The following is a 24,840-nucleotide window of genomic DNA, read 5'->3' as shown; positions in this document are numbered from 1 at the left end:
ATCTTCTGTTCGACTGTGCAGCGACACCTGCACAATTATGACCTTCATGGAAGAGTCATCAGAAGAAAACCTTTCCTGCCTCCTCACCACAAAATTCAGCACCAGAAGTTTGCAAAGGAACAGTTAAACAAGCCTGATGCATTTTGAAAACAAGTCCTGTGGACTGATGAAGTTAAGATAGAACTTTTTGGCCGCAATGAGCAAAGGTATGTTTGGAGAAAAAAGAGTGCAGAATTTCATGAAAAGAACACCTCTCCAACTGTTAAGGAGTGGGGTGGATCAATCAAGCTTCGGGCTTGTGTTGCAGCCAGTGGCACGGGGAACATTTCACTGGTAGAGGGAAGAATGAATTCAATTAAATACCAGCAAATTCTGGAAGCAAACATCACAGCATCTGTAAAAAAAAAGCTGAAGATGAAAAGAGGTTGGCTTCTACAACAGGATAACGATCCAAAGCACACCTCAAAATCCGCAATGGACTACCTCAAGAGGCGCAAGCTGGCCCTCTCGGTCCCTCAATCTAAACATGATTGAAAATCTGTGGATAGACCTCAAAAGAGCAGTGCATGCAAGATGGCCCAAGAATCTCACAGAGCTGGAAGTGTTTTGCAAGGAAGAAAGGGCGAAAATCCCCCAAACAAGAATTGAAAAACTCTTAGCTGGCTACAGCAAGTGTTTACAAGCTGTGATACTTGCCAAAGGGGGTGTTACTAAGTACTGACCATGCAGGGTGCCCAAACTTTTGCTTCGGGCCCTTTTCCTTTCTTGTTATTTTGAAACTGTAAAAGATGGAAATAAAGAAGTAATCTTGCTCAAAATATTGAAGAAATGTGTCATCTTTAACTTAATGCCTTTTGGAAATCAGGTCATCTTTTACACGCTTAGCTATTCACAGTAACAGAAGTTTTGATCAGGGGTGCCCAAATTTTTGCATGCCACTATGTTCTGATCTTTGTCTACGTTGCAATAATAAACAAACACAATCTGCCTAAACTGACAATGCACGAACAATTGTACTTCTCATCAATACTGAGTACACAACTTAAACAATCACAGTCTAGGTTCAAAAAAGTGTGTGAACCTCTGAGGTAATGCTTTCTACAAAGGTTATTTGGAGTTAGGTGTTCCAATCAATGAGATAAGATTGGAGATGTGAGTTGTAGAGGTCCCTGCCCTATATAAAAAAATACACCAAATCAGGTTACTAACAGAGCTTGCTGTTCTCAAGAAAGAGCTGTTTACATGCATCATGCCTCAATCAAAACGACTTTCAGAGGACTTTAGAAGAAGAACTAGAGATGCATGAAGCTGGAGAAGCTATTAAAATATTTTAAAGACCTGAGTGTTCAGCATCTACAGTAAGAGAAATTGTCTACAAATGGAGAAATTCAGAACTTTGCTACTTTCCCTTGGTGCCCTGCAAAGATCACACCAAGAGCACAATGTACAGTGCCAAAGGAGCTGATTCAAGAACCCAGGGGTAACAGCAAAAGACCTGCAGAAATGTCTAGAACTTGCTCTGTTTCAACTCTCTGTTTAAGTGTCCACTAAGTCTCTGTTTAAGTGTCCACTATAACAAAAATACTGAATAAGAATAGTGTTCATGGAAGGACACCACAGAGGAAACTTCACTTCTCTAAAAAATAAATTGCTGCATGTCTCAAGTTTGCAAAAGATGAGCAGTGGAGGTTATTGCTGCTAAAGGAATTTCTACCAGATTTTAAATGCATGGGTTCCCATACTTTTTGCACCCCAGTCTGTGAATGATTAAACAATGTGTTCGATAAAGACATGGAAAGAACAATTGTTCGTGTTGTTAATCTAGGCAAATAGTGTTTGTCTGTTATTTTGATTTTGATGAAAATCAGACCTTTATTACATGTATTTGCTGGAAAAAGTATTTGAACCTTTGCTTTCTGTAAGTGGTGTGACCCCCTTGTACAGCAATAACTTTAAACATTTCCAGTAACCGTTGATAAATCCTGCACATCAGCTTAGAGAAATTTTAGGCCATTCCTTCTTACAAAACTGCTTCAACTCTGGGATGTTGGTGGGCTTCCTTGCATGAACTCCTTGCTTCAGGTCCTTCCACCACATTTCTCTAGGATTAAGGTCAGGGCTTTGACTTGGCCCTTTCAAAAAGTGAAATTTCTTCTGCTTTAGCCATTCTTTGGTAAAGTGACTTGTGTGTTTTGGGGCATTGGCTTGCTGTATGACACACTTCCTCTTGAGCTTCAATTCACAGATGGATACCCTGACATTTTCCTGCAGAATTTGCTGGTACAGTTCAGAATTCATAGTTCCATAATGATGACAAGATGTCCTGGTCCCGAGGCAGCCGAGCAGGCCCAAAACATGACACTGCTACCACCATGTTTTACAGATGGGATGAGATTCTTGAGCTGGAATGCAGTGTTTGCTTTTCACCAAACATAACACTTCTCATTTAAGCCAAAAAGTTCTATTTTAGATTCATCTGTCCACAGAACATTCTTTCAGTATCCTTCTGGCTTATTCACGTGGCCTTTAGTAAACTTTAGATGGGCAGCAATGTTCTTGGAGACTAGTGGTTTTTTCCTTGCAATCCTGCCATGCACACATTGTTGTTCAGTGTTTGCGTGATGGTAGACTCACAAACACTGACATTAGCCAATGCAAGAGAGACCTGTAGCTCCTAAGGTGTTACCCTGGGATTCTTTGTGAGCTCCTGGAATATTACACACCTTGCTCAGAGTAATCTTTGTTGGTCAACCACCCTGGGGACAGTAACAATGGTGTTGAATTTCCTCCATTTGTACACCATCTACTTGACTGTGGATTGGTGGAGCCCAATCTCTTTAGAAATAGTTTTGTATCCTTTTCCAGCCGGATGAACATCAACAACTTTTTCCCCAAGGTCTTCAGAAATCCTCTTTGAATGAGGCATGGCACACTTCCAAGAACCTCTGTGGTAAAGATCAGACTTTGATAGTGAAGACCCAGGTTTATGTTCTTTAAAAAAGCAGGATCTCCCACATTCACACCTAATTATCATCCCATTGATTGAAACACCTGACTCTAATTTCCCCTTTAAAATGAACTGATAAATCATTTGCACTTTTATGCAAGCTGACTCCAGAACTGCTTAGTGCTTTATATGGTGCATCCAAAGCAAGGGCATTTCCTTTCATTTATTTGTCTTGATGAAGGTTTTAATTGGACATACTTTGTCCAATAAAATTATTAAAGCAATATCCTCAAGTTATTTTAGAGGAGAATTAAATAGTTTCTGTAAGAAGTAAGTAGAAGTGGACTAGTGGATATGTAGTTTGAGTTGTTTTGTGATTCAAAAGATCCACAGCTTATGAAATATGATTCAGGAATGTGAGGTTTTTCTTTGTAAGCAAACCATGATTATGTTTTATTTTGGTGATATACCTCAAGACTCTGGCATGATCAAGATATTTTGTAACCTATAATTTACACTTTTTTTCCCAGTCCTTGTTGGAACAAGACATTTTCTATACTCTCTGAGAATCGGTGAAATCACATCAAAAAACCTATTGCAAATGAGAAAATCTGCAGGTGCTGCCTGGGCTGCTGAATTCCTCCAGCAACTTGTGTGTGTTGCTCACTACACTTATGTCATCTCCCAATTAACCTATGGCTGACTTAACTCGTCTGAATCTTGAAATATAAAATGCCCAAGCTATCTGTATAAAACTTACTCATTTTCAGATCTGAGAAGTGTATACTTAGCAACTTTAAAAGCTTGAATACAGGGCCTAAGAATGCTATAACTGTGGTTAAATTGCAGTAGTGATTTAATCCACTGATGTTCATAGTGTTTACACATCAGTATTATATATCATTTCTGTAAATATACTTATTAATGAAAATTCCTTTGAAAATAAAAGGAATTTAGAGTACTTTGTAACCTGGGAAAGGGCATCCCTGGAAAAGAACTCCTTCACTGATTACATGTTCTGTAGAAAAGGTAGTTTGTGACGTTCATAAAGAGCAATGTTATGCTGATTTCTTTTAACTCACTGTGTTTAATAGAAAATCAACAAAAAATGCTATTTAGTATTTGGAGAAAGTAATGCTGGAATAGTTAAATCAAGCATGAAGTTGACTTAGGTATTTTGTGGGTTACACCTTTTCTCTATGTTCAAATGATAAAAGAGAAATATTAGCAAGTTAATCTGAATGGCTGACCTGATTAATTAACAACATTACACCAGTGTGGTTTGCATTCAAAGGAAGGAAGTCAACTACTGATGGTGGCTGAGAGGAATTTATAGCGTTCATTGAAAGAGTCATTACAATCAGACTTCCAATTTTTTCCTATTGTTGACAGGAAATGCATTTGAACAATGGATGTTAGTTGACTGGAAACATTTGCTCCATAGTATAATCCTGGAATCTCTGCTGACTTGTGTAGTTTAATGATGAAGTAAATATTCAGATCTCCCCACCTGTTACTTGTAGTTGCTCCTTTAAAGTGGATGAAGTCTGCAAGTTGTGATATATCCTTTACAAGTATCTTTAGTTTGTGTTCAATAATAATGCAAAATCACATTCCTTGCTGCATGTGATAAGAGCTCTTGGGCTGTGGAAGTGCAGTGCTCACATTACATTTGGATTACATAAATTCCTTTAAAGCTGTTATATTTGTGGGATCTGCAAGATGCTTAAAGTTGTTTTCCTTTCATTCTGATTTCTAAATTTGATTGGTGTTCATGTACCTGAAAATTTTCATTGTTGATGCTCTTGAAACATAATTTCTTAAATTTTCAAGAATGGCTGAATTTCATGACATATTCATAGAAAAGTACACACAGAAACAGGACCTTTGGCATCCATTAGTCTCGTGAGACCATGGATTTGCACCTTGAAAGATTTCCAGGGCGCAGGCCTGGGCAAGGTTGTATGGTAGACCGGGCATTAAGACCCATACAGCTTGGCACTGGGGTCGTCGCAGAGCAATGTGTGGTTAAGTGCCTTACTCAGGGATGCATCATGCTGCCTCAGCTGAGGTTTGAACTAGCGACCTTCAGATCATTAGACCAACACCTTAACCACTTGGCCACGCGCCAACACGGTCCATTTAGTCCATGCCAAACCACTTAAACTATCAACTCTTATTGACCTGCTCTGGGACCAGTGCCTTCCATACCCCTACCATGCATGTTCCTATCCAAACTTCTCTTAAACGTTGAAATTGTGCTTGTGTGTACAGGTTTCCCCCGTCATCCGAAGGTATAGCGTTCCTATGAAATGGTTCGTAAGCCGAAATGTCATAAAGCGAAGAAGCAATTACCATTTATTTATATGGGAAAATTTTGTGAGCATTCGCAGACCCAAAAGTAACCTACCAAATCATGCCAAATAACACATAAAACCTAAAATAACAGTAACGTATAGTAAAAGCAGGAATGATATGATAAATACACAGCCTATATAAAGTAGAAATACTTTTCTAGAATCATTACTGAACTGTTCGCCGAAGCGAAAATCTCACGCAAGCGCCGTCGGCAGAAAATCTCACGCAAGCGCTGTTGGCAAGAACACTGTCTCCAGTAACCTTTAAGCTATGAAGCTGCCAAGTCATACCAAATAACACGTAAAAATACACAGCCGATATAAAGTAGAAATAAGGTATGTACAGTGTAGTATCACTTACCGGAATCGGGAAGACAGCGCCGAGCACACGATGGTGTGTTAGACTGAGTCGTCGGAGTTTGGGTGGTACAATGGTCCCCAGCCTCCGGGCTGCTGAGCGATATATTGCCGCGAAGAACGCAGGGGTCCAGCGGTAGCCGGGAGGTACACAGCACATCTTTAAGAAAAAAGCTGAAACAAACATGCTAATTAATTACGTGTTGGTGGCACCTAATTAATTAGCATGTTTATTAAAGCTTTTTTCTTAAAGATGTGCTGTGTGCCTCCCAGCTACCTTTGCATTCTCCACGAATCGGTATCTGTCCATGGCCTGGGGGTTGGGGTAGTGGGACACTGGGGTGTCATCTCGTCGCCTGTTTCCATTAGAGCAGGCAGCTCATCTTCTATCTCTGCCCGCCTCAATGTCGAAGGTCGGGGTTCGTCGTCTGCTGTGGCTGATGTGGAAGGCTTGCTTGACTGCTGAGCCTTGCGCATTTTTCTATCATACAGTTCTTTGTAAGGACTCAAACCATCTTGCAAATATCCCCTAAACCTATGTACCCTTTCAAAATTAAAGTCGTACTTTATCATTACTCATTTGGTTTCCATTGTTACCCTTTTTTCTTCCAATTGCATCAGCTGTTCATCTGTCAGTTCTTGGTGATGGGATGCCAAAACCTCTTCAACATCATGTTCGTCAGCTTCCACAAGCCAAACTCACTTTGTCCTTACTTCGTTCACCAGGATCAAAAGGCTTAATTATGTTTAAGTTTTACCGTAAGTATAACACCCTTACAAGCTCTTTCAGGCTTTTCCGATACCATAGAACTCATCTTGCAAATGGCTGCTCGGAGCACGCTGCCTTTTATCGCGCACTGATTTTTTCGCGCGCTGATTTTTTATCACGCGCTGAATTTTTTTTTCGTAACAGTGAAAACGCCTTCTGAAAGCAAAAACAGGGTACTAATGTAGGTCTTTTGTAACAGTGAGGTTTCGTAAAGCAAATGTTCGAAAAACGGGGGACACCTGTACCACTTGTGCTGGCAACTCGTTCCATGCTCTTACGACCCTCTGTGTGACGAAGTTTCCCCTCATGTTTCCCTTAGACTTTTCACCTTTCACCCTTAACCTGTGACATCTAGTTGCAGTCTCACCCAACCTCAGTGAAAAAGCCTGCTTGCGTTTACCCTATATACACCCCTCATAATTTTGTATACCTCTATTAAATCTCCTCCCAATCTTCTACATTCTAAGGAATACAGTCCTAACCTATTTAATCTTTCCTCATAACTTAGGTCTTCCAGACCTGACAATATCCTTATAAATTTTCTCTGTGCTCTTTCAACCTTATTTACATCTTTCTTGTAGATAGGTGACCAAAACTGCACACAGTACTCCAAATTAGGCCTCACCAATGTGTTATACAACGTCAAAATAACTACCTGTTTCCTGTACACATTACATTGATCTATGATGGCCATTGTGCCAAAAGCTTTCTTTACGACCCCATCTACATATGATGCCACTTTCAACAAATTATGGACCTGTTTTACCAGATCCTTTTGTTCTACAGCACTCCTCAGTGCCCTACCATTCACTGTGTAAGACCTACTCTGGTTGGTCCTACCAAGGTGCAACACCTCGTACTTGTCAGCATTAAATTCCATAATCCACAGTAGTAATAATAAACCTGATTCTGAAATTGTGATCTTTGTGAAAATTGATTACATTAGCCATAATAGGTATTTAACTCTGTGTACTAACCTTTTGTGCAGCTCATTGAATGCTGTACACACTCTGTGTCATTAGTACAGTAAGTATAGTAAGTATATGAAAAGTACAGTAATTCTTTGAAACATCATTACATATGTAATGCAAGCTGCTACATTATTTAAAGTGGCTTGAAAATGACAAAGAAGTCTATCTAAAGCTGTGGTTTGAATTCTAATGTTAAAATTAGGTCAGATGGTCACACATCAAATATGTTTGTTGTGTGACTATCTGACAGGAACACCACTGAGAGTGCCTTGACGAGCCTGATCGCCATCAGGTACGGGAATTGCAAAGCAGCTGACCAGAAGACCCTACAAAGGACTGTGAGGACTGCTGAGAAGATCATCGGGTCTCCCTTCCAAACATTTGTAAAATTCACCACGAGCCTTGAGCATTGTCAATAATCCCTCCCATCTGTCCAACAATCTTTTTTACCTCCTGCTACGACTCAGGTCCCCCTTACGATGTATAAAGCACTGGTTGTGTTATACTGATTACTTTTTAACTTGTGTCATAAATGCACTTTACTATTTGTTAAGTTATTTGTGGTAATATTACTTTATGTGCTGTGTGTGAGTTACGTGTACTGTGTTACCAACTTTAGTCTGGCAGAATGTTCTTTCATTTCGCGGTATACATGAATACGGTTGAAATGACAATAAATTTGAACTTGAATGCTCAAGGGTTCTTTTGTGTTCTGTTCTGGCCACCTCATTGAGGATGTGGAAACTTCAGAGAGAGCACAGAGAAGATTTACCAAGCTGCTGTCTGAATTATCGAGCATGTCATAGGACGATAGGTTGAGCAAACTAGGACTTTGCGAAGAAGCGAGCTGAGAGGTGACTTGATTAAGGTGTCCAAGATGATGAGGTATTGATTAAGTGGATAGACAGAGATATTTTCTTAGTGCAGACATGGCTAATGTGAGGGGGCATAATTTTAAGGTGATTGAAGGAGTGTATAGGAAGGAAGTCAGAGATAAGTTTTTTATACAGAGAGTGCGTGGAATGCCCTGTCAAGGCTGGTGGTAGAGGCAAATACATTAAGGGCATCCAAGAAATTCTTATATAGGCATATGGATGATAGAAACTGATGGGCTTTGTAATGGGGAAAGGTTAGAGTAGATTAAAAGGTTAGCACAACATCATGGGCCAAAAGGCATGTACTGTGTTTCATGTTCTGTGTTCAAAGGATTAAAATGCCGAAGGGAGTTTGTTATGGCGGAGGTCACAGTTAATTGAGGAAGGATATAAATAGTAAGTTCTGTTGCTAACAATGAAAGCCAGTGGAAGAAGGCAGACATTGGTGCTGGTTTTCAGTTTTATAACTTGAAATACATTTCAGAATTTTGAACACAGAAGTAAGTGCAATTTTCTGTGATTGTTCATTCCACTAGTTTTATAATATAGGTTGCTTTACTTAACATTTAAGCTGTATAATGATCATTTTTTCCTTTTCATGTTAGGTTATTAAAGTTTTTAGTGAAGATGGAACAAGCAAAGCAATTGAACTTCCATATGACATGACTGCCAGAGATGTCTGCCAGCTGCTGATATATAAATGCCATTGTGTTGATGACAATAGCTGGACTTTAATTGAACATCACTCACATTTAAATCTAGGTAAGATTGTCATGTAATACTGAATAAATTTAGGGAGCATTATTTATTACTGTCATCAAATATTGATATATTTTGTTGATGGTAGGGCGCAGGTGCAGTTTAAAGAAAAGTAAAATTGACAAAACCTCTTACTTGTCAGAGCATCATAGATTTTAAAACATCAGTATAGCTGTAAAATATTTCCAATATGAATAGTGGATTAAAACATGAAAAATCTTTTGAATACTGATAGAAGTATATCAAAAGTGTGTTAGAGCTGCAATGATACTTGGAATATATCTTGACTCACACCATATATTGTTTTTCTAATTTGAGATTTTTTTGTTTTAATTGTAATTATCAACAAGTTTTATCATAGCTAATTCATCACAACAAAGGAGGAGACCATTTCAAAGTCCAAAGTAATTTTATTATCAAAGTGCACCATATGCAGCCCTGAAATTTGTTTTCTTGAGGGCATACTCAATAAATCCAATAACCATAATATAATCAATGAAAGACCCCACTAACTTGGGTTTTCAGCCTGTGGGCAAAAGACAACAAACTCTGCAAATACAGAAAGAAAGAAATAATAATACTAAGTAAATAAGCAATAAATAACGAGAACCTGCGATGAAGAATCCTTGAAACGTGTCCATAGGTTGTGGGAGCAGTTCAGTAATGGGACAAGTGAAGCTGAGTAAAGTTAGCCCCTCTAGTTCATGAGCTTGACACCTGAGGGGTAATAACTGTTGCTGAACCTTGTGGTGTGAGTCCTGACGCTCTTGTATCTTCTTCTGATGGTAGCAGTGAGAAGAGAGCATTACCAGGTGTGGGGGTCCCTGATGATGGGTGCTGCTTTTCTGGCACAACGCTCCATGCAGATGTACTTATTGGTGGAGAGAACTTTACCTGTAATGGACTGGGCCGTATCTACTATTTCTTGTAGGGTTTTTCATTCAAGGACATTGGTGTTTCCATACCAGCCTGTGATGCAGCCAGTTAATATACTCTCCAAAACACATCTATAAAAGTTCATCAGAGTTTTTGGATGTCATGCTGAATTTTCGCAAACTCCTAAGGAAGTAGAGGCGCTGCCATGCTTTCTTTATAATTGTACTTACTAAGGACTGGGTGCAGGACAGGTCCTCCGAATGATAACACTAAGGAATTTATTGTTGTTGACCCTCTCCACCTCTGATCCCCTGATGAGGACTGGCTCATGGACCTCGTGTTTCGTCCTCCTGAAGTCAATAGTCAGATTCTTGGTCTTGTTGGCATTGAGTAAGAGGTTGTTGTGGCACTATTCAGCCAGATTTTCATTCTCCCTCCTATATGCTAATTCGTCACCTTTGAATTGGCCAATGACAGTAGTGTTGTCAGCAAACTTAAATATGGCATTAGAGCTGTGCTTAGCTACACAGTCATAAGTGTAAAACGATTAGAGCAAGGGCCTAAGTATACAGCCTTGTGGTGCACCTGTGCTAATGAATTCATGCTGGCTGCTAGGAGAGTATTTCCATATGCCCGTTTGCTTTCTCCTCATTTCCCTCCACCTCTGCAAATTATTTTCACTCATACATGGCCTTGAACTCCCTTTCGTTTACTTGTGTGTCATTCAGAGTTTCATTTTATTGTGGGTAATTATGATGTGAACACAAGGTTAATGAGTTCTTCACTGATTTAGTAACCCTATCCCCCTTTCACCCTCTCATCCCAGATTTCATCTGTACCCAGTCTTCATCATCCCCTCTGAGCATCCCCTCTCTGGGGCAGAATGTTCTGTCCTCAGTAATGGCTTCACCTTTGTCTCCCTGCAGCCACACCTCCGTGATTCCGAGCCTGCCATGACGCTGAGTTTTTCTTCTGCTGCCTCTGTCTCCTGAGCCTACTTCTTTGGCAAGGACTCTTCACCCTGCACCAATGACCCCTTCTGCTTTTCAACTCTCCTCCTCTTCCTGGACATCCTGTCCTGATCTTCTCCTGCTCTGGACTCTACTCTCCGCTCCCTCAGTATTAATCCTAACCTCACCATCAGACCCACAGATTGGTGGGGGCGGGGGGGGCGGTGGTGCTGTAGTAGTCTGGCATACTGACCTCTACCTTGCTGAGGCCCAGCGACAGCTCTCAGTCACCTCCTCTTACTTAACCCTGGAACAGGCCCCCATTAAGGAACACCTGGTCATTGTCTTTCATACCATCACCGACCTTTTTAGCTCTGGGGATGTCCCATCCACTGCCACCAACGTCATAGTTCCCACACATCGTGCCTTCCATTTCTACCTCCTACCCAAGATCCACAATCCGCTTGTCCAGGTAGACCCATTGTTTCAGCTTGTTCCTATCCCACTGAACTCATATCTGCATACTTTGACTCTGTTTTATCCCCCTGCCAGTCAGTCCCTTCCTACCTACATCCATGACACTTCACACGCTTTGGATCTTTTCAATGATTTCAAGTTCCCTGGCCCCCATCATCCTATTTTAATTATGGATGTCCACTCCCTATGCACCTCCATCCCCCACCAGGAAAGCATCAAAGCTCTTTGTTTCTTTTTGGACACCATTCCCAACCAGTTCCCCTCCACCAACACTCTCCTCCATCTAGTGGAACTTGTCCTCAGTTTTAATAATTTCTCCTCTGGTTCCTCCCACTTCCTTCAAACAAAAGTTGTAGCCATGGCACTCTCATGAGTCCCAGCTAAGCTTGCCTTTTTGTCATCTAGGTGGAACAGTCTATGTTCCAAGCCTACACTAGTGGCTGCCCCCCACTTTTCCTATGTTACGGCAATGACTGCATTGGTGCTGCTTCCTGCACCCATGCAGAACTTGTCAATTACATTAACTTTGCCTCCAACTTCCACCCTTCCCTCAAATTTACCTGATTCGTTTCCAGCACCTCTTTCCCCTTTCTCAATGTCTCTGTCTCTGGAGACAATTTATCTACTGATGTCTATTATCAACCCACGGATTCTCACAGATACCTGGACTATACCCCTTCCTACCCTGAACTTGTAAAAACACTATTCCCTTCTCGCAATTCCTCCATCTCTGCCTCATCTGCTTTCAGGATGAGGCTTTTCATTCCAGAACAAAGGAGATGTCTCCCTTCTTCAAAGAAAGGGGCTTCCCTTCCTCCACCATCAATCTCTTCCATTTCACTCGTCTGCTCTCACCCCATCCTTCCACCCCAGAGATAGGGTTCATCTTGTCCTCACCTACCACCCCACCAGTCTCTGCATCCAGCACATAATTCTCCAGAACTTCTGGAATCCCACCACCAAGAATATCTTCCTCCACCCCCCACCCAACTTTTCACAGGGATCACAGGGGTATGCGACTTCCTTGTCTTTTTGTTCTTCCCCACTGATCTCCCTCCTGGCACTTATCCTTGCAAGCGGAATAAGTGCTACGCTTGCCCCTACACCACCTCCCTCACTACCATTCAGGGCCCCAAACTGTCCTTCCAGTCTGTTGGGTTCGTGTACTGTGTTCAGGTGTGGGAATACTGGTGTGACCTTCTGTGTATTGGTGAGACCCAACATAGATTGGGAGACCGCTTTGCCGAGTACCTGTGTTCCATCTGCCAGAAGATGTGGGATTTCCCAGTGACCACCCATTTAAGTTCCAGTTCTGATTCCCATTAAGATATCGTTGGCCTCCTGTACTGTCACGGTGAGGCCACACTTAGGTTGGAGGAACAGCACCTTATATTCTACCTGGGTAGCCTCCAACCTGATGGAATGAACATCGGTTTCTTGAACTTCCAGTAATGCCCTCCCCCCTTATCTATTTCCCATCCCCCTTTACCTTTTTCACCTTATCTCATTGCCTTGCCCACTGCCTCCCTCTGGTGCTTCTCCCCCCCTTTTTTTCTATGGCCCTCTCTTTCACTAATCAACTTTCCAGCTCTTCACTTATTCCCCCCTCCTGGTTTGGCTATCATCTTGTATTTCTTCTTGCCCTCCCCCCCCCCACACACCTTTTAACTCTACTCCTCATCTTTTTTTCTCCAGTCATGATGAAGGGTCTCGGCTCATAATGTCGACTGTACTTTTTTCCATATATGCTGTCTGGCCTGCTGAGTTCCTTCGGCATTTTGTGTGTGTGGCTTGGATTTCCAGCATTTGCAGATTTTCTCTTGTTTCTCATAAATAGTGTCAATGGTGAAGGACATGGTAGATAGGCGTCTTGAAGAAAAAATATCTCTGAACTGCTCACAGAGACCTCTGGAACACGTGTAAAAAATCGGATTCAGATTCATTTCTTGTATATTGAAGCATATAGTGAAATGTGCCATTTATTTATCAACTAACACAAACCAAGGATATGCTGGTGGCAGCCCACAAGTGTCACCATACATTTCAGTGTCAACATATGTTCACAATGCTCAACAGAACAACACAAGCAACAACAGCAACTAAAGTAACAACAGCAAGACAAGACTCTTTCCCACACACCCAGAGATTTCCAACCCCAGAACAGGCCAACTTCAGTCCATGACCCTGGACCCTGGAGACTAAGACTCGCAGACATCAGGCTTCCTATCTCCAGTCCCTGGCCCAGACTCACAGCCCAGCAGATATCAGGCCTCTGACTTCTGGACACACTGACCCAGGGCTTCGACTTTCCCACCTCAATTTCCAGACTCTCTGGTTTCTATCCTTGATCTTCCAGTTTCAACCTCTGGTATTGACCCCAGGATTCAGGACTTTCAACTCCGGGCCTCGGTCTCCAGACTCGCACAGACGACCTCAGGACTCACCCGACCTGCAGGTTCACTGGCCCTTGTCTTTGGGGCCCGCCGACCACTGTCCTTGACCACAGGGATCGCTGGTCTTCGTCCTCAGTAAATGCTGATCCAACTCCTGTAGATCGTTGATCTTTGACTACAGAGCACTCCGTCCACCACCACTTACCCCAGACTCTGCATTTACTATCTCTGACCTCTAACTCCATTTATCCTTGTCTGTAAACCCTAACCTTGACCCCTAACTCCCTGTACTGTCCCCAAAACCATCCCAACAAGCCTCAAAAACAAACCATGTTTGAGCCATGACCTCAATGAACATCACAGCTCAGCGCCATCTTGACCAGAAGATCTGTGCTAATTATATGTGTAATTTTAAACTATACATTTGATTTCTTAAGATATTGATAATACAAAAAACTGGATAATTTTTCCTGATAATTGTTCCACTTTGCTGAAATTAGAAATAAAACAAAATAAGTTAAATCTATTTGTGCAAGTTAATGGAAGTTTGTCGTGATTTTCAATAAATTGACTTATGTGATAATGTATTCTTCATCATTCTATAAGAGGAATTTTGAAGCTATAAACTGAGAACTTACCTGCTGCTGAGCAAGGGATGCAGTTCACCTTCACCTCATAACTTTATTCATACACTGACAATATGTAGTTGTTACCATCAAGGATGGCATTAACTGTTCTTCCATTATTGCCCTCTGAATGTCATATGAAAATATTTCAGAAGGCACTACAATTGTAACTGAAATTTTTTTAAAAAGTCTGTGGATGCTGGAAATCTGAAATAATCAGATTAGGTGACATCACTCTTACCAAAGAACTGCACAGTGTAACAAGATTTTTTTTACAGTTGTACTCCAGCTCCCCTCAATATGTTGTTTGCCTTCTCAGTGCTTCCTAAAACTTCTTACTTAGTGTTTCATCTGCAAGGACATCCAAATTGCCCACTCATCAGCACTTAAGAGAGGCTCTCAGTTCAAGCATTTATTTTAACCTTATTCCCATTTTATCTTGCCAATTTTAATTTTTTTTTATCCTTTTCCGATCTCTTTCCTACTTCTTTACATGATGCTATCTAATATTTCATTTTGCCAACAAAGATGGGTATAATACAATAACATAAAGTAATTTCAATTTGCCAATTGGAGAGTGACTTGTTTATTCCTGGTGTCTTTTTCATTTGTTAGCAAATTCTGTGTTCACTTTCCCCCAACCTGATGAGCACTTACCTTTTGTCACAACTTCTTAAGGTCATGTTAAATAATGCCCTTTGGAAATCTTAATATGGCGTTCAATTTATGCCCTTTATCCATCCTCAAAAATTTGTCAAAAATAAGTTTCCATTAATAAAACAGCGCTGATTGTCAAATATTATGCTTTTAGAACTTCCTGTTATTGCTTATAATTATCACTTCTAGATGTTTGAATAATCTTAATTTATGTATGGTTTAACACACACAAGGTGCTGGAAGAACTCAGCAGGCTGGGCAGCATCTATGGAAAAAAGTACAGATAACATTTCAGCCCAAATGCTGAGTTGCTCCAGCATTCTGTATGTGTTGCTTGGGTTTCCTGTTTTCTGTTTCCCAGCTTGAATAGCACAATTTAAATTCATTTTTAAAGTATTAGTTATCCTTTTCGCTCTGTGACATGTCTTTAGAGATATTGCATTGTCACTCCTGAACTATTGCACATATCCCTCACTTAAACTAATTAATTGCTTAACTCCTAGTCTGCTTTCTCATCATTTACTAGTATCACTTGAAGAAGCTGCCTATATTCATTATCAACTATAAAGTACAAAATAAGCTGTTATTATCCAACAAGAATAAAGAACTTCATGTGTCAACAAATGTTTAAAATTTCCTTAAATAGAAATAGTCTTGAGGATCCTAACAGAAATTATAGTAGTGGACATAAATACTTAGTGTATCATCCCTTGAAAGTTGATAGACAGATTAGGGTAGTAAAGAAGGCATAGCTTAATGAAACTCAAATTAGTTCAGTTATGGAGCAGTGCATTCAATTCTGATTATCTCATTATAGGAAGGATGTGGAGACTTTAGAGAGGGTGCAGAAGAGTTTTACCAGCTGCCTGGACTAGAGGCCATGTGTAATAAAGGATCGATTTGGATTGCTTTCTCTGTTGTTGTAGAAACTGAGGGGAGATCTGATAAGGTTTATAAGATTATGAGAAGTGACTAGTTAGCTAGTATCTTTTCCCTGGGTTGAATTGTTTAATACTAGAGGATGTACATTTAAGATGAGGGGATAAGTTCTAGGGAGATGTGGGTGCAGCAAGTTTTTTTTTTACACAGAAAATTTTAGATACCTGGAATAAACTGCCAGAGGTAGTGATGGAGGCAAATATGGCTGAGATGCTCAAGAGCCCCTTAGGTAGGCACATGAATGTGCATGAATCAGAAGTATATGGATATTGGGTAGGAAAAGGGATTATTTTAATTGGGCATTAGATGACTAATTAGTTCTACACATCGTTGTGGGCTTTTCCTATACTGTTCTACGTATGTGGGGTACTGCAATACAGATGGTTATTTTTAAACTTTCATACAGATTGGTCAAATGAAACTGACAAAAGTTGGGGTTAGTGGCATATTTGTGTATTTGATATGATTTGTTCAAAAGATAGAGTGTGGACTGAGCCATGGGTGCTGGCATTTTAAGATATGGTTATCCAAAATGAATCAGGGTTAATTTATAAAATTTTAAGAGGTACTGATAGGATAGACTATCAGAATCTTTTAACCAGGGTAGAACATTCAAGCATTAGATAAACTGGACATAGGAGAGTCTAGGACCCGAAGGCCCAGCCTCAGAATACAAGGATATTCCTTTAGATAGAATGTGGTGAATCTGTGTAATTCATTGCCACAGACAGTCATGGAGACCAAGTCATTAGGTATATTTGAAGTGGAGGTTGGAAAGTTCTTGATTAGTCGGGTTACCAAAGGTTACATGGAAAAAGCAGGAAAATTAGGTTGAGAGGGATAATAAATTAGCCATGATCAAATAATGGAGCAGATTCAATAAGCCAGATGCCTAATTCTACTCCTGGGTTTTATGGTCTTAGAAGATGTGCATTTAAGATAAGGAGGGAAAGTTTAAAGGAGATTATTTTTACACAAAATCGCTGGTTCCTGGAACTGGGCTGCTAGAACTGGTGATGGAAGCAGATATGATAGTGCCATTTAAGATGCAGTTAGATAGACACATGAATATGCTGGAAATTGTCGGGGGAGGGGGAATGTATATGAAACCTGTATAGGCAAAAGAGGTGTAGTTTAATTCAACATAGTGCTTGGCTCAGACATTGTGGCCAAAGGGCCCGTACCAGTGTCGTCCCGTTCTGTGTTCTATGTAATTAATGTCATACTTGAAGACACTTCTAACATTAGTGAATTTCATATTCATTTTGCCGAGGAAAAGCTTTCTTAGGTCTTAAGCAGTGGTATTGATAATGTTAGGAAGGCACAATTAGATAAAGGCTGAGAAAGTAAATTATAGGATAAGGTGATAAACAATGACAAAATTTAAGGAAACATTTCATAATTCTCAAGAGGTATGCCCTTGAGAAATAAATCATGTGAAAAGGCTTGATTTATTGCTGAATAACAAGTTCATATTGAAAGAAAATCAAAATTGGGAAGTCTAGCTATAACTATATTTGGTAGACCACAGCTGCGTTCTTGGTTGGAGTTTTAGAATTATAGTTCTTAAGGAGGGATGTTATTATTTCCTCTTTAGGCTCTTGAGAGGAAGTTTGCTAAACTGATTTGTGTGATAGAGCAGTTGAACACATAGAAAGGCTCTAGACCAAGGGTTCCTAACCTTTTACCAATACTATTCAGCAAGGGGTCTGTGAATTCCAGGTTGGGAATCACTGCTTGTAGAGGTTGAATCACTCAATTTGTTCAAGGCTGTAACTAATTTTCAGACTATGGTGGCAAGCCAAGTATTGTGGAAGTGCAGCTGAAACAAAGAAGAGACTATTCATGATCTTATTGAATGGTAGACCAGGGACAAAGGGCACTATAGCATCTACTTATATTTTTAGTTTTATATTCTTCTTGTGCACAGCTAAGTATTAGAATAGCATTCATATGCTATCTTAACTCCATGATTCAGCTTTTCATAATTGAGAAATTCACATCATCAATTCTCAAATATATTTACAGAAAGATGTTTGGAGGATCATGAACTTGTATTGCACGTACAATCCACATGGACAATGGGAAATGAAAGCAAATTTTTATTCAGAAAAAACTATGCCAAATATGAATTTTTTAAGCATCCAGTGGTAAGCACCAATTCAAGTTTCAAACTATACTTAAAGTATTTCAATTAACTTTGAACAATATATGTTAATGTTTTTATTAAATAGATGTATTATACAGGATAACGTGTAGCTAATATTTAAGATTTATATATGAGCATGTTTGAATCTGCAGCATATAGCTAACAAAATTATTAAATTTTCCAAAAACAAAGTTTGTTATTTCATATTTTCAGAATTTGCAAAGATTAGAATGTTGAGATTCTCAAACAGGAAATACCGATTTAATCATTTCTGTCATTACATTGCAGTTAGTTTAAGTAGGAAGATGGTGGATGATGTTGAGTAGCTAGATGAAAGTAGTTTGTGATAGAGGTTATTTAAGATCAGAAAATCATGTAGTGAATAAACAGGTTGTTAATGTTGTGATCCTTCTGACCCAGTGTAAGATATGACCTGAGACAGTGAAGCAAATAGTAAACAGACACTCTTTGGCAGAGGCCATAAATGATTGTTGTTGAAGGAAACCTGCTCTAGGACATAATTATGATAGTCTGCTCTAGGCCATAATTGTGATAGTCTTAGGAAATATTTGGTTACTTGGCCAAGGATGAGCATAAATGTGACCAAGTCTTCTGAAATGATGATCTTGAATTGAAGTTTCTAAGTCCATTGCAGTTGTTGGTGAGTGCATGGCACAGTAGGGCAAGCTGCCCAAAATGCAGTAAGGTATCAGGGGAATAAAGGAAGGGGGAAACAAGATGGTACTAAGTCAACAGTAATTTTAAGCAAAATCTGTAGATCTAGTTGGCAAGATCTCTGTCAGTCACGTTCCACACCAGTTAAAAAAAATGTTAGTGCAAGGAGTTGGCAACGTGCTTTCAATTAGGAGGATACCAGAAGCTTGATGTAATGTTTTAGGGTCCATTCCAAAATCAGTGTTAAAAATGAAATGAGAATCTTTTTTTTCCCAATATGGACTGTGGAGAATGAAAAGACCTTATCCCCATAAGAAGCAAGCACCTTGTTTCCATCTCTCCCGCCATCCATCCAAGAAAAGATGACATGCTGATATGCCAGTAATAAATCAAGGGGCATTGACAAAAATAAAGCTGCTGGCCAAAGATTGCTTTAATGTAAGGATAATAGTGAAAAGCTACCGTTTTCGCCATAGACTTCTAACATGGAGTAGGGTTTGCTGTCGGGTTTCTTGATAGAGATGAGCCATTATTATAGAGTATTAGAGCACGGCAGCACAGAAACAGACAGAATGATAATTCTGTCTAGTCCCATCGTCCTGCACCTGGAACATAGCCCTCCACACCCCTCCCATCCATATGCTTAATGACTTCTCTTGAATGTTGAAATCAAACCCCACGTCTACCACTTCCGCTGGCAGCTTATTCCACACTCTCACCAACCTCTGAGTAAAAAAAGTACCCCTCATGTTCTCCCTAAAATTTTTTACTTTTCTCCATTAACATAAGATCTCTAGTTTTAGTTTCAGCCAACTTCAACGGAAAAAGCTTGATAGGCACATTATAGGTGACCTGAGTTATCCCGTCTTTGTGGATTCTTTTCCTTCCTGATTGAATTTAATTGACTTTATTTCTTACATCCTTCATATACTGTACATGAGGAGTAAAAATCTTTACGACACGTCTCTGTCTAAATGTGCAATTTATAGTTACTTGTAATAAATAGTATGTACAACAGGACAGTCTGTATAGCATAGAAATACAAGTTTATCAGCGTGAATTAATCAGTCTGATGGCCTGCTGGAAGAAGCTGTCCTGGAGTCTGTTGGTCCTGGCTTTAATGCTGTTTCTGGATGGTAGCAGCTGGAATAGATTGTGGTTGGGGTGACTCAGGTCCCCAATAATCCCTTGGGCCCTTTTTACGCACCTGTCTCTGTAAATATCCTGAATATTGAGAAGTTCATATCTACAGATGGACTGGGCTGTCCGCACCATTCTCTGCAGAGTCGTGTAATTGAGGGAAGTACAGTTCCCATACCAGGCAGTGATGCAGCCAGTCAATTGTGCCCATGTAGAAAGTCTTCGGATTTAGGGACTCATGCCAAACTTCTTCAACCATCTGAGGTGAAAGAGGCACTGTTGTGCTTTTTTCACCACATAATCAGTACGTACAGACCACGTGAGCTCCTCGGTGATGTTTATGCTGAGGAACTTAAAGCTGTTCACCCTCTTAACCCCAGATCCATTGATGTCAATAGGGGTTAGCCTGTCTCCATACCTCCTGTAGTCAACAACCAGCTCTTTTGTTTTTGCGACATTGAGGGAGAGGTTGTCTTCTTGACACTACTGTGTCAGGGTGATGACTTTTTCTCTGTAGGCTGCCTCGTTATTAATTTAGATAAGGCGATTCAGTATTGTCAGCAAATTTAATTAACAAATTGGAGTTGTGAGTGGCAACAGTCATGTGTATATAGAGAGTAATGGAGGGGGCTGAGGACACAGCCCTGAAGGGCTCCTGTGTTGAGGGTCAGAGGAGCAGAGGTGAGGGAGCTAATTCTTACCAAGTGCCTGTGATCTGACTGGAAGTCCAGGATCTAGCTGCACAAGGCAGAATGAAGGCCAAGGTCTCTGAGCTTCTTGTCAAGCCTGGGGGAAATTATGGTGTTGAATGCTGAACTGTAGTCCAAGGACAGTACTCTCACATAAGCATCCTTCTTCACCAGATGTGTAAGGACGTTGTGTAGAGCTGTGGCTATTGCATCATTTGTCGATTGGTTGTGTTGGTAGGCGATCCATTGTGGGTGGTAGCATGCTGTAAATGTAGATTGTAGAGAATCTTAGAGAAATCAAAAGATGCTGATTTTTCATTGTTACCTTGCAAATATTGCCTAGTTCTATTTGGGGTTTTGATGCTCATGTTGAAGTCTAGGAGTTTTCTGGAAGAGTCTAAGCCAAAGGGTCAGATCCACTCACCACATGTTTGCAGCCCCATTCAACAACAGATTTTAAATAAAGTTATAGATAGATAGAAGATTGGTTGACTGGCAGGAGTCCACGAGTGAGAATAAAAGGTGCACTTTTTGGTAGGCTGCCGGTGACGAGTGGAGTTCTGCAGGGGTCAGTCTTGGGACTGCTTCTTTTCATGTTATTAACAATGATTTGAATGATGGAATTGATAGTTTCGAGGCTAAGTTTTCATCTGATACAAAGACAGGTGGAGGGTAGTCTTGAGAAAGCATGAAGTTTGCAGAAGGACTTAGGCATATTAGGAGAATGGGCAAGCAAGTAACAGATGGAATAGAATAGGGAAGTGTATGGTCATGCACTTTGGTAGAAGGAATAAAGGCGTAGACTATTTTCTAATAGGGAAGCAAATTCAGAAAGCAGAGATGCAACAGGATTTTAATTTCAAATTTATTGTTATTGGACTGTACATATACACAACCAAATGAAACAATGTTCCTGTGGACCACAGCGCAATTACACAGCATATATCACACACAGCGCAGAAACCAAAATTTTATACCATAAATGAGTTAATAAAATATAATTCAAAATACATGTAGTGAAGTATAGTGCAAGTAAACAATAAAGGAGCTAATGGAGGCAAATGCAATGTTAATAGTCATTTTGAGAGGGCTATTAAATAAAAGCAAAGATATAGTGCTGAGGCTTTATAAGGCATTGGTCAGACCGCATTTTGAGTATTATGAGTAGCTTTGAGTCCCTTATGTAAAAAAAAAATGTGCTGGCATTGAAGAGGGTCCAAAGAAGGTTCACGAGAATAATCCAGGGAATGAGGAGCGTTTGATGGCTCTCGGCCTATTTTTGCTGGGGTTTACAAGTACTAGGGGTGATCTTATTGAAAACTATCAAATATTGAAAGGCCTAAATTCCAGCTGCACAAACTACTGAATGGCCATAATTGCCCACTTGTAGCCCACTAAGTCTCACGGGAGCACCAGAGCATCAATTCTACTGCTGTGTAGGGAGCCATACAGTTGCAAAGATTTCATGAACCTAACAAAGGCTACGTCTACATTACACCAGATAATTTTGAAAATGAAGCTTTTTCTCTTTGTTTTGACCTTCCGTCCACACTGAAACAGCATTTTCATCCCCTGAAAACATAGATTTTCGAAAACACTCTCCAGAGTGCAAATTTGAAAACGATTGTCTCGCATTGTAGTGTGGACAGGGTAAACGGAGAGGTTTAAAAACATTGTCATGACAACACTACAACAACAATGCTTTTTCTGCTTTTGCTTGGTACTGAGCAAGCACTGCCGGATGGCTGTTCTTGGTTCTTGATCCTCGGTCCTCCAAAATATTCCGCATGGAATTTAAACTGGAGGTGGCTTTCAAGCTGGTCCCTTTGGTTTCTCTGTTTACATCCTCTGATCTTCTGTCCGTACCCTCCGGTCTCCCAATCTGCGGTGGTCGTATCCTCGATCTCCTGTACCCCGTGGTCTCCAAGCCGGCACTGTCGCTGACTGACCACCGCTGTTATAACGTGCAGTCGGTGTGAATGGCGTGAGAGTTAAATTTTAAAGTGATCTTTTTTGACTAGATCCCCTAAATTGATTTGATTGAGTCTATCTTTAAAAATATTAATGTCAGAAATACTGCGCAGGTCTGGCGGCAGAAGATTCCACTCTCTTGGTTCTTGGTTCTTGATCCTCCAAAATATTCTGCATGGAATTTAAACTGGAGGTGGTGGAGGGTGGGCTTAAGAAGGAGATTTTTGAAGAAGAAAAGCTGCCTTAAATTTAATTGGGTTTGGTTGTGTGACTCTGTTAGGATTAAGATTATTCCATGCTTTAATTGTGCGGGGGGGAAACGAATTGCTGTACACATCTGACTTTGTAGTTAGTATTTCAAATTGAGTTGAGTGCCCTCTTATTTTCCTAATAGGTTTGGGTTTGTTGTGGGATTGGTAGTCTATGTCGAGTTGAACATTTAACATTTTGTAATTGTTGATCTTGTTGATCTTGGGCAGAGGACGGCTTCATGAGTGTGTTGTTTACTTTATTGTCTACGTTAATAGCTTGTTTGGAATTAAACATCTCCACTGCTTTGCTGACTTTGTACAGGTGTTCCCCGCTTTTTGAACATTTGCTTTACGAAACCTCACTGTTATGAAAGACCTACATTAGTACCCAGTTTTCGCTAACAGAAGGTGTTTTCACTGTTACGAAAAAAATCAGCGCGTGATAAAAAAGCAGCGCGCGAAAAAATCAGCGCGCGATAAAAGGCAGCGCGCACCCCGAGCAGCCGCTCTTCCCCGGATTCTCACCGGCATTGCTTAAACACGTTGCATTGAGCAGCGGTTAGCAAGATGAGTTCTGAGGTATTGGAAAAGCCTGAAGGAGCTCATAAGGGTATTACACTTAGCGTAAAACTAGACATAATTAAGCATTTTGATTGTGGTGAACGAAGTAAGGACAACGTGAGTTTGGCTTGTGGAAGCTGACGAAGATGATGTTGAAGAGGTTTTGGCATCCAGGTGAAGAGCTGATGCAGTTGGAAGAGGAAAGGATAACAATAGAAACCGAATGCAGTAGCGAAATAAACGTGAAGCAATTGCGTGAGATTCTCGCTGCAACGATAAAGTACGACTTTAATTTTGAAAGGGTACGTCGGTTTAGGGGATATTTGCAGGATGGTTTGAGTCCTTACAAAGAACTGTCTGATAGAAAAATGGTCGAGGCTCAGCAGTCAAGCAAGCCTTCCACATCAGCCACAGCAAACGACGAACCTCGATCTTCGACATCGAGGCGGGTAGAGATAGAAGGTGACCTGCCTGCCCTAATGGAAACAGACGATGATGAGATGACACCCCAGTGTCCCACCACCTCAACCCCCAGGCCACGGACAGATACCGATTCGCGGAGAATACAGCGGTAGCCGGGAGGCACACAGCACATCTTTAAGAAAAAAAGCCGAAATAAACATGCTAATTAATTAGGTGTCGCCTGGCACATAAATGTCGGCCCAGATCAGAGACGACGCAATCAGCAATCGCTTCTGATCTGGGCGGACAATTACGTTTTGGGCGGCACCTAATTAATTAGCATATTTATTTCAGCTTTTTTCTTAAAGATGTGCTGTGTGCCTTTCGGCTACTGCTGGACCCCTGCATGCTTCAGGACAATGTATCGGTCGGCGGCCTGGAGGGTGGGGGCCACTGCACCACCCAACTTGCGATGACTCAGTCTAACACACCATTATCAGTATGCTGTATGCTGTCTTCCCAATTCCAGTAAATGATACTACACTGTACATACATTATTTCTACTCTATATAGGCTGTGTATTTTTACGTGTTATTTGGTATGATTTGGCAGCTTCATAGCTTAAAGGTTACTGGAGTGTTTTTGCCAACAGCGCTTGTGTGAGATTTTCGCTTCAGCGAACAGTGCCGGCAGTGATTGTGGAAAAGTATTTCTACTTCATATAGGCTGTGTATTTATCATATTATTCCTGCTTTTACTATATGTTACTGTTATTGTAGGTTTTACGAGTTATTTGGCATGATTTGGTAGGTTATTTTTGGGTCTGCGAACGCTCACAAAATTTCCCCATATAATTAAATGGTAATTGCTTCTTCGCTTTACGACATTTCGGCTTACGAACCATTTCATAGGAATGCTCTACCTTCGGGTGACGGGGGAAACCTGTAGTCGTTTGTAACTTGCAGAAACAGCTCTACTTCATTGTCTGTCTAAACGAAGAAGTCCGGTCTGATTTTCCCAGTTTTCTTTGTATTCCTCGAAGACATTGT

General features: G+C 40.6%; 1 protein-coding gene across 6 annotated transcripts in view; it reads left to right on the top strand.

Annotated features, from left to right (window-relative positions):
• Positions 1-24,840, top strand: part of LOC140195367 (growth factor receptor-bound protein 10-like) — a 229,199-nt gene that overhangs the window by 160,005 nt on the left and 44,354 nt on the right. For all 6 annotated transcript variants that reach the window (XM_072253559.1, XM_072253558.1, XM_072253556.1 and 3 more), the window contains 2 exons: positions 8,882-9,038; positions 17,982-18,103. In XM_072253559.1, the coding sequence (XP_072109660.1) occupies positions 8,882-9,038; positions 17,982-18,103 (279 nt within the window). The remainder of the gene's footprint in view (positions 1-8,881; positions 9,039-17,981; positions 18,104-24,840) is intronic.

The sequence above is a fragment of the Mobula birostris genome, chromosome 3, assembly GCF_030028105.1.
Source record: "Mobula birostris isolate sMobBir1 chromosome 3, sMobBir1.hap1, whole genome shotgun sequence".
NCBI classification, from domain to species: domain Eukaryota; kingdom Metazoa; phylum Chordata; class Chondrichthyes; order Myliobatiformes; family Myliobatidae; genus Mobula; species Mobula birostris.
The sequence above is the reverse complement of the archived record's forward strand: the minus strand, read 5'-3'. Positions and strand labels throughout refer to the sequence as shown.